Genomic DNA, 11033 nt, shown 5'->3' with positions numbered 1-11033 from the left:
GTCTAAAAAAAAAAAAAAAAAAAAAAATTCCTGCATCCCCAAGATGGAGCAAGTAGGGGGAAATGACCAAACTATAATCTGAGAGTTCTTTACTCAACTGGATTATCATTCATCTAAGAGCATCTGAAAGACAGTCTCACACAAGCAGAGACTGAAAGGACATCCACCACCACGCACCTGTCTTGAAAAAACTGCTTGGAGAAGCACTTCAGTAGACTAGGGAATGAATCAAATAAGTAATGCACTGACAAAATCAAAACCACAGTTGACTTAGGCTTCCTTGGAGCTTGGAAGAACCCCTTCCCACGCTGGAGAGCTGGCTTCTTGGAGGTGGGAGTAGAGGCCCCGATGGGCTCAGGGGAAGAATTCCCACTGATTTGCAAGAAAGGAGTTGGCCACTGTGTACTCGTTTGCCACTCAATCCTGCCCTAACCTTCCTCTCCTGTCTTTCTCACAGACTGTTTTTGAAAGGAATTGCCGTTCAGAGGACTGTGCGGCGGACCTGCAGCTTCAGGGTAAACTGCTGCTCTCCAGGTATGTCGGTGTTTCCTTCACAGCAGTGCTCTCAAGCTCCTTTTTCTTGACCCCAGGCCCCAAACCTGAATGTGCAGATTTCCCCACTGAAGAAGATAAACAGAGTTGATGGGTTACAGTAATATTCTGTGGTTTTAAAAAAATGTATATTACAAAATAATTATAACAAAAGCTTTGTTGGGAAGATTGTTTAGGTTTGGTTTTGTCTGCAATTCCACGTATTTCACAATGTAGCTTATATTTCTAATTTCTATGAGTATTTGGGGGGTGGCTATTTTATGCTTGCTGATTGCATTAAGTTGAATCATATGAAATTGCCAATATTTGACCTTTTAGACAATTTCATGTGATTCATCCTATTATTAAATAAAGGTTTATGCCCCCCGACCTCCACACACACACACACACACACAATAGCGTATGTTTTAACAACAAGTAACATTTCTGTGGCAGGAGAGGGCTGAAGGAGAGGGGCAGGCTGCCCTGATCCAAGTGAGCAGATAGTCTCCTTATTGTTTCAGGATTTCCTCCCGCACTACATGAATCCCCCAAGGCTAAAGGTGAACCGTACAGCGGCCTTCTGTTTCCTCTTTGCCAACCTTTTATTTTAGACTTCATTTAGGATGAAGGGCTGGTCCTGATCATTTAGCCTCATTTCACAGAATGGCTTCCTTTTGAAACAATTCCTTCTGAAAGACTGTTTTAGCCTTGGGGCCAGAAACCCCTCTATTAGTTTTATTACCATTTCTGAAAAACAGTCACTAGTTTTGGTAGTTATTTTTCAAAATGCATAGTGTATCTCTTACTTAAAACTATGAGAGTTAAGTTTGGATGAAATGAAATGAATATACCATTATGAACCAGTACCTACACTAGGACATTTGTTTTATTGTTATACTTTAAGTTCCAGGATACATGTACAGAACGTGCAGGTTTGTTACATAGGTATACACATGCCATGGTGGTTTGCTGCACCCATCAACCTGTCATCTACATTAGGTATTTCTCCTAATGCTATCCCTCCCCTAACCCACCACCCCTGACAGGCCCTGGTGTGTGATATTCCCCTCCCTGTGTCCCTGTGTTGTCATTGTTCAACTCCCACTTATGAGTAAGAACATGCAGTGTTTGGTTTTCTGTTCTTGTGTTAGTTTGCTGAGAATGATGGTTTACAGCTTCATCCATGTCCCTGCAAAGGACATGAACTCATCCTTTTTTATGGCTGCATAGTGTTCTATGGTATATATGTGCCACATTTTCTTTATCCAGTCTATCATTGATGGGCATTTGGGTTGGTTCCAAGTCTTTGCTATTGTGAAGAGTGCTGCAATAAACGTATGTGTGCATGTGTCTTTACAGTAGAATGATTCATAATCCTTTGCGTATGTATACCCAGTAATGGGATGGCTGGGTCAAATGGTATTTCTGGTTCTAGATCCTTGAGGAATTGCCACACTGTTTTCCACAATGGTTGAACTAATTTACACTCCCACCAACAGTGTAAAAGCATTCCTATTTCTCCACATCCTCTCCAGCACCTGTTGTTTCTTGACTTTTTAATGATCGCCATTCTAACTGGCGTGACATGGTATCTTATTATGGTTTTGATTTGCATTTCTGTGATGACCAATGCTGATGAGCATTTTTTCTTATATTTGTTGGCCACATAAATATCTTCTTTTGAGAAGTGTCTGTTCACATCTTTCGCCTACTTTTTGATAGTGTTGTTTTTTTTCTTGTAAATTTGTTTCTTTGTAGATTCTGGATATTAGCCCTTTGTCAGATGGATAGATTGCAAAATTTTTCTCCCATTCTCTAGGTTGCCTGTTCACTCTGATGATAGTTTCTTTTGCTGTGCAGAAGCTCTTTAGTTTAATTAGATCCCATTTGTCAATTCTGGCTTTTGTTGCCATTGCTTTTGGTGTTTCAGTCACGAAGTCTTTGCACATGCCTGTGTCCTGAATGGTATTGCCTAGGTTTTCTTCTAGGGTTTTTATGGTTTTAGGTCTTACGTTTAACTCTTTAATGCATCTTGAGTTAATTTTTGTATAAGGTGTAAGGAATGGGTCCAGTTTCAGTTTTCTGCATATGGCTAGCCAGTTTTCCCAACACCATTTATTAAACAGGGAATCCTTTCCCCATTGCTTATTTGTGTCAGGTTTGTCAAAGATCAGATGGTTGTAGATGTGTGGTGTTATTTCTGAGGCCTCTGTTTTGTTCCATTGGTCTATATATCTGTTTTGGTACCAGTACCATGCTGTTTTGGTTACTGTTGCCTTGTAGTATAGTTTGAAGTCAGGTAGCATGATGCCTCCAGCTTTGTTCTTTTGGCTTAGGATTGCCTTGGCTATATGGATTCTTTTTTGGTTCCATATGAAATTTAAAGTAGTCTTTTCTAATTCCATGAAGAAAGTCAATGATAGCTTGATGGGGATCGCATTGACTCTATAAATTACTTTGAGCAGTATGTCCATTTTCACGGTATTGATTCTTTGTATCCATGAGCACGGACTATTTTTTCATTTGTTCGTGTCCTTTCTTATTTCCTTGAGCAGTGATTTGTAGTTCTCCTTGAAGAGGTCCTTCACATCCCTTATAAGTTGGATTCCTAGGTATTTTATTCTGTTTGTAGCAATTGTGAATGGGAGTTCACTCATGATTTGGCTCTCTGTTTGTCTATTATTGGTGTATAGGAATGCTTGTGATTTTTGCACATTGATTTTGTATCCTGAGACTGCTGAAGTTGCTTATCAGCTTAAGGAGATTTTAGGCTGAGACGATGGGGTTTTCTAAATATACAATCATGTTGTCTGCAAACAGAGACAATTTGACCTCCTCTCTTGCTATTTGAATACCTTTTTTTCTTTCTCTTGCCTGATTGCCTTGGCCAGAACTTCCAATACTATGTTGAATAGGAGTGGTGAGAGAGGGCATCCTTGTCTTGTGCCGGTTTTCAAAGGGAATGCTTCCAGCTTTTGCCCATTCAGTATGATATTGGCTTTGGGTTTGTCATAAACAGCTCTTATTATTTGAGATATGTTCCATCAATACCTGGTTTATTGAGAGTTTTTAGCATCAAGGGGTGTTGAATTTTATTGAAGGCGTTTTCTGCATCTATTGAGATAATCATGTATTTTTTATCATTGGTTCTGTTTATGTGATGGATTATGTTTATTGATTTGCATATGTTGAACCAGCCTTTCATCCCAGGGATGAAGCCGACTTGATTGTGGTGGATAAGCTTTTTGATGTGCTGCTGGATTCAGTTTGCCAGTATTTTATTGAGGATTTTAGCACTGATGTTCATCAGGGATATTGGCCTGAAATTTTCTTTTTTCGTTGTGTCTCTGCCAGGTTTTGGTATCAGGATGATGCTGGCCTCATAAAATGAGTTAGGGAGGAGTCCCTCTTGTTCTATTGAATGGAATAGTTTCAGAAGGAATGATACCAGATCCTCTTTGTACCTCTGGTAGAATTCAGTTGTGAATCCGCCTGGTCCTGGGCTTTTTTTGGTTGGTAGGCTATTAATTACTACCTCAATTTTAGAACTTGTTTTTGGTCTACTCAGGGATTCAACTTCTTCCTGGTTTAGTCTTTGGAGAATATATGTGTCGAGGAATTTATCCATTTCTTCTAGATTTTCTAGTTTATTTGCATAGAGGTGTTTATAGTATTCTCTGATGGTAGTTTGTTTTTCTGTAGGATCGGTGGTGATATCCCCTTTATCATTTTTTGTTGTGTCTATTTGATTCTTCTCTGTTTTCTTCTTTATTAGTGTGGCTAGTGGTCTCTTTTGTTAATCTTTTCAAAAAAAAAACCAGCTCCTGGATTTGTTGATTTTTTTTTTTTGAAGGGTTTTTCATGTCTCTAGCTCCTTCAGTTCTGCTCTTAGTTATTTCTTGTCTTCTGCTAGCTTTTGAATTTGTTTGCTCTTGCTTCTCTAGTTCTTTTAATTATGAAGTTAGAGTGTCAATTTTAGATCTTTCCTGCTTTCTCCTGTGGGCATTTAGTGCTATAAATTTTCCTCTAAACACTGCTTTAGATGTGTCCCAGCAATTCTGGTATGTTGTGTCTTTGTTCTCATTGGTTTCAAAGAACTTATTTATTTCTGCCTTAATTTCATTGTGTACCCAGTAGTCATTCAGGAGGAGGTTGTTCAGTTTCCATGTAGTTGTGTGGTTTTGAGTGAGTTTCTTAATCTTGAGTTCTAATTTGATTTCACTGTGGTCTGAGAGACTGTTATGATTTCTGTTCTTTTGCATTTGCTGAGGAGTGTTTTACTTCCAATTACATGGTCAATTTTAGAATAAGTGTGATGAGATACTGAGAAGAATGTATATTCTGCTGATTTGGGGTGGAAGGTTCTGTAGATATCTATCAGGTCTGCTTGGTCCAGAACTGAGTTCAAGTCCTGAATATCCTTGTTAATTTTCTGTCTCATGATCTAATATTTGACAGTGGGGTGTTAAAGTCTCCCACTATTATTGTGTGGGAGTCTAAGTCTCTTTATAGGTCTCTAAGAACTTGCTTTATGAATCTGGGTGCTCCTGTATTGGGTGCATATATATTTATGATAGTTAGCTCTTCTTGTTGCATGATCCCTTCACCATTATGTAATGCCATTCTTTATCTTTTTTTGAACTTTGTTGATTTAAAGTCTGTTTTATCAGAGACTAGGATTGCAACTCCTGCTCTTTTTTGCTTTCCATTTGCTTGGTAAATATTCTACCATCCCTTTATTTTGAGCCTATGTGTGTCTTTGCACATGAGATGGGTCTCCTGAATACAGCACACTGATGGCTCTTGACTCTTTATCCAATTTGCCAGTCTGTGTCTTTTAATTGGGTCATTTAGCCTGTTTACATTTAAGGTTAATATTGCTATGTGTGAATTTGATCCTTTCATTATGATTCTAGCTGATTATTTTGCCCATTAGTTGATGCAGTTTCTTCATAGTGTTGATGGTCTTTACAATTTGGCATGTTTTTGCAGTGGCTGGTACTGGTTTTTCCTTTCCATGTTTAGTGCTTCCTTCAGGAGCTCTTGTAAGGCAGGCCTGGTGGTGACAAAATCTCAGAGCATTTGCTTCTCTGTAAAAAAGTTTCTTCTTCGCTTATGAAGCTTAGTTTGGCTGGATATGAAATTCTGGATTGAAAATTCTTTAAGAATGTTGAATATTGGCCCACATTCTCCTCTGGCTTGTAGAGTTTCTGCAGAAAGATTCACTGTTAGTCTGATGGGCTTCCCTTTGTGGGTAACCCAACCTTTCTCTCTGGCTGCCCTTAACATTTTTTCCTTCATTTCAACCTTGGTGAATCTGATGATTATGTATCTTGGGGCTGGTCTTCCTGAGGAGTGTCTTTGTAATGTTCTCTGTATTTCCTGAATTTGAATGTTGGCCTGCCCTTCTAGGTTGGGGACGTTCTCCTTGATAATATCCCGAAGAGTGTTTTCCAACTTGGTTCCATTCTCCTCATCACTTTCAGATACACCAATCAAACGTAGGTTTGGTCTTATCACTTAGTCCCATTATTTCTTGGAGGCTTTGTTGATTTCTTTTCATTCTTTTTTCTCTAATCTTGTCCTCATGCTTTATTTCATTAAGTTGATCTTCAGTCTCTGATATCCTTTCTTCTGCTTGATCGATTTGGCTGTTGATCCTTGTGTATGCTTCACGAAGTTCTCGTGCTGTGTTTGTCAGCTCCATCGGGTCATTTATATTCTTCTCTAAACTGGTTATTTTAGGTAGCAATTCCTCTAGCCTTTTTTCAATGTTCTTAGCATCCTTGAATTGGGTTAGAACATGCTCCTTTAGCTCAGAGGAGTTTGTTATTACCCACCTTCTGAAGCCTACTTCTGTCAATTCATCAAACTCATTCTCCATCCAGTTTTGTTCCCTTGCTGGTAAGGAGTTGTGATCCTTTGGAGGAGAAGAGGCATTCTGGTTTTTGGAATTTTCAACCTTTTTGTGCTAGTTTTTCCTCATCTTCATGGATTTATCTACCTTTGATCTTTATGTTGGTGACTTTCAGATGGGGTTTCTCTATGGACGTACACTAGTACATTTTAACTTATGATGGTACATGATCTTTCATTCATCAAAGGAAAGTAATACTAAGATTCCTTTTCTTCAGTTTGAGTTTACTGGAGGAAGATGGTGTAACATACACACACACAGTCCTCCAAACCACTTAAATATTAATTAGCATGACTTTTACTTAGGGCAATAGTGGTAGATTAAAATAGCACACATTTTGCCAAGCTTACGAAATTACTTAAAACTCATGGAATGGATATTAGAATTGTTTAACATTAGTACAAAGGACCTCCTGGGATTGTTAGAGGAACTGACTTTAAAGAAGTTTCATAAATTTGCAGCTCATTAATTTTAATTTTAAATAGGCCTTCCAAAAAGTGTTTTAGGGAAAAAATAACAAGAAACAAAAATATATGGATTTGTTTTGTCTTGAGGCAGACTGGAAATGCTGGAAATTTATTTTGGATCATGGAAAAACTTCATGTGGTGGGAAAATGTTCACTTGCTCCAAGGTCAGATATTAAGTTAACAAAGTCCTAATGCTTTTGCTACCCATTAGTGGATGATCAAATCCATCTCTACTGAATTGTGCTTTTCTTATATTAAGATGTAAAATTCAAGGCTCAGTATAGCACCTGGTGGCTAAAGCTGCCTCCACTGCCCGAGTCTGGCCTTTCAAGTGTGGTCAGAGCTAGTTATCCTCTGTGGGCCCAGTCATCAATAATGCTTGAACAACTAGTGTGGTGGCCAGGACCCAGACCCCCATATGTATCAGCTACCAATTGCCACAAAACAGGCTCAATAAAAAATCACCCCAAAACTCGATGATATGAACAGCAATCACTGGTTCTCATGGATTTTCAGGTCAGCTGGTCCAGGCTGGATTCAGCTGGACCTTGGCTGATTTGTCCATGCATCTAGGTTCAGCAGAGGGTAGGTTCTAGGCTTGGGTGACACCATTCAGCTCTACTCCCTGTGTCTTTCATTTTTTCTTTGGAACCAGTGGACAAGCCTGGGCATATTCTCACAGCATAACAGAGGTACAAGAAGGCATGCAGAAATGTGCAATGACTCATAAGGCCTGGGCTCAGAACTGGTGCACTTTTCCTCCAGCCTTATTCTATTGGCCACAGCAAGTCACATGGCCAAACCCAAAGTCAAGGGACAGGAAGTTAGTGAGAGGAATTACAAGGCCACACAGCAAAGGGCCTGAGTATAAGGAGGAGGTGAAGACTTGGGACCCATAATGCAATCTACCATACTATATAAACAGCGAGGTAGCCCTGTTTCTTATCCTGATGCCTTGTTGTTATCAGGGCTATTTCAGTCTTTATTGCAATTCCACCTCTCTGGAATTCAGACATGAGACCTGGAGACTGGGCGAGAAGATTTTCTGAACCTCAGAAACAATGCCTTTGGACTGAGGCTCTCAGCCTCTTAGGTTGGGTTATTTCTCAGAGGACCCCTGGCCTCTCAAAATAGCCTTTTGGCCAAGTCCTCCATTAAAGAAACCTTCGTTATACTTTTGGGCCCATAGCTGTTCTCGCAGGAGCCATCGGAGAAATGTTCATTGATACTTAGATAACAAACCTGTGGTTCAGTTATATGGGATTTTTCCAGACCTTTGGGTGTTCACTCTTCAGAGCCAGGGACAATGTGAGGGAAGGTACACTCAGTTAAGTGCTAGTGGAAACAAGGGTCTGAATTTGGTTGGCAAAGGCGTAGTGGCTCCAAGCAGAGGTAAACTGCTTTGGTTATCATTGAGCTCTCTTGATTCATTCTTGTCTGGGATGGAATGTGCCCTCCTTTCTTGTTCAAGCCAGGCAAGTCCTAGGCACTGGGCTGCAGAAGTGAGCAGTATGTGAGCCCTTCTCTCCTGCTGTGAGCAGAGCAAGAGGCTGGGAGATAGTGGTACCACACGGTGAGTGCTAGTTGGTTTACTCCAGGGCTCTGCAGCAGCTTCCAAGAGGTGGTGTTAAGAGGAATGAGGACTCACACATTCTGGGCAGAGGGAAGATGTGAGCAGAAGTATGGAGAACAGGACTCCCATGAAGATCTGCAGGTGTCTGGAATGAAGGAGGCAGTCAGGAGAACACAGTGAGAGACAGGGAAGGAGAAAGGGAGAGAAACCAGATTGTGGAACACTTATGAGTCTGGACTTCATCTTGAAGCCAGTGGGAGTACAGCCAAGTTGTAGTGTAAGTGCATTTAACCTTACAAGAATACAGCCAGGGGGCCAGGCGCAGTGGCTGTGCCTGTAATCCCAGCACTTTGGGCGGCTGAGGCAGATGGATTGCTTGAGCTCAGGAGTTTGAGACCAGCCTGGGCAACATGTCAAAACTCCGTCTCTACAAAAACATACAAAAATTAGCCAGGCATGGCAGCAGGCGCGTCTAGTCCCAGCTACTCAGGTGGCTGAGGTGGGAGGATCACTTGAGCCTGGGAAGTGGAGGTTGCAGTGAGCTGAGATGGCACCACTGCACTCCAGCCTAGGCGACCGGGGGCAAAAAAATAATAATAATAATAATGCAGCCGGGCACACTCCAGGAGCCGGGGTGGGGAAGGGAGAGGAGAACATTGAGATGGTATAGGTCATTTGACCCTCTATTCCGCTCAGTGAAAGTACGTTCCAGCTTGAGTTTTGAGTTTGCTCCTCTCTCCATCCATATCAGTTCCTGCTTCCCTGCCTTGGGTAGGTATGTGGAGCAGCTGCCCTTCATCCCAGTGCAGGAACAGCCTTTTCAGGGTTGGACTTATGAGAGATGTTGTGCTGATTTCCACCATGGTGCACCCCTCCAAGGGCTTCACAAGGGCAACTTGGACACAATTTTTGCTTTCCGTGATCTTTAGAACTTAGCTCTCCTGTTAGCTGTGACCTTACTCACTGTACGAAAAGTCGAAGCAAAGGGGCCACAGAGAAAGATTTCTCTGATGACTGTGTAGACGGTTGGTCCATGGTGTTGTGGCTGGAGGCCTCTGAATACCCACCAGACTGAGGAGCCTTTGTCTTAAGACAGAGGGAAGGACATCTGGGAGTGATTGGGTCACCCAGAGTGGCCAGAGATCAAGCCATAGGAAATGCTGTCTGTGACTGGGATTCATGGATGTTTTTATTTTCCTCTCTGGAGAGCATGAATTCTGGCAGGCCTGTGATCTCTTAAAACAATCAACTCTTCAATTAGAAGTTCTTGATCTGTAATGGGCTTGAGTCCAGTTCCAAAACAGGCCATTGTCAAAACCTCCAGGAACAGGGATGAAACTTGTTTAAAAGTTTCTATCAAGCAGGACTGAAAATTCCATTTGTAAAAGGATGCAACTATGTTTTGTATTTTTGAATACTCACAGTACCTAAGAAAGCATCACATATGATAAAGAAAAAGACTATGTCAGGTGAGCTTTAAAAAAATTCTTTTTTTGATGCATTCCATCAGAAATCAGTGGAACATTTCATTGCTGTCTGGCTAGCCAACTCCGATAAAATAAGGACTTTTAAGGGAGGTGAAAAGACACAGCAGGATATCTGTAAAGCTAGAACCATCTGGTGGCAACATATAATTGCCCTATGGTTGTAGCCTTGATAATGCTGTTACCATGGGGGTTGGGTGGTGGGGTGAAGTGCATTTCCCAAAACTGTTGGCTAGCTGAGGGATGGGAGCTCCATCCATGAAAACCAGTCTTCCAGAGGAGGATCCCCAAACCCAGAGAGCTATTTAGAGTTTGAAACAAATTGTTCTCCTTCTCAAAAGTGGCAGAATGGTTAGAATCATCAACTGCACAGCCTAGGTCAGAAGTGAAGTTTGTCTTGTTTTATAAAGGGAAAGACACCTTGTTTAGTGAGCACTGACCAAGCACTAGATACCCCACTGAATACTCCATATACATATAAGCACTGAAGTATCTTACCAGCTGCATAACCTTGAGCAAGTTGTTTAACATCTCTGCCTGTTTTCTCCTCTGTGAAATGGGGAAAATAACAGCAGCACCTTATGAGGTTATTTTGCATATTAATTAATTAATACATATTCAAGTGCTTCTAAAAGTGCTTAGCGTATAAGGAAACACCCAGGAGTGAAAACTAGCATTATTATTTCATTTAATCCTCAACAACACTGAGAATAAATATTCTTATACTCTTTTTACTGAGGCGGTGCAGAGGCTCAGGAAAGCCAGGTTACTTGCTCAAGGCTTATGTTGTAGGGGAAAGTTAAAGCTTGGAATGTCTGATTCTACATCCCGCTCTCCTCCTGTACATTGGCTTCTGTTGTCTCTGGGTTCAGCTATTAGCTGGCTCTAGACCAGAGGTACTAAGACTAGAGACCTTGGGGAAAAAGTCTTCCTCTCTGTGAAAGCCCCAATGCCAAAGTAGATGGGCAAAAAATCCACCAGCAAAGATAGCTGCCATCCCTCCCCTCCATTCTCCCCATGTGCTGTCTGACCTGGAGGCCTTGTTCGATAGCTTTTC

General features: G+C 41.1%; 1 protein-coding gene across 1 annotated transcript in view; it reads left to right on the top strand.

Annotated features, from left to right (window-relative positions):
* The window catches only part of ITGA9 (integrin subunit alpha 9), a 378558-nt gene that overhangs the window by 200010 nt on the left and 167515 nt on the right, over nt 1–11033 (top strand). The window contains exon 17 of the mRNA XM_032162085.2: nt 458–534. Coding sequence (XP_032017976.1) covers nt 458–534 — 77 coding nt within the window. The remainder of the gene's footprint in view (nt 1–457; nt 535–11033) is intronic.

The sequence above is a fragment of the Hylobates moloch genome, unplaced genomic scaffold (genome assembly GCF_009828535.3).
Source record: "Hylobates moloch isolate HMO894 unplaced genomic scaffold, HMol_V3 SCAFFOLD_8, whole genome shotgun sequence".
Taxonomy (NCBI): domain Eukaryota; kingdom Metazoa; phylum Chordata; class Mammalia; order Primates; family Hylobatidae; genus Hylobates; species Hylobates moloch.
This window is presented reverse-complemented; position numbering and strand designations above follow the sequence as displayed.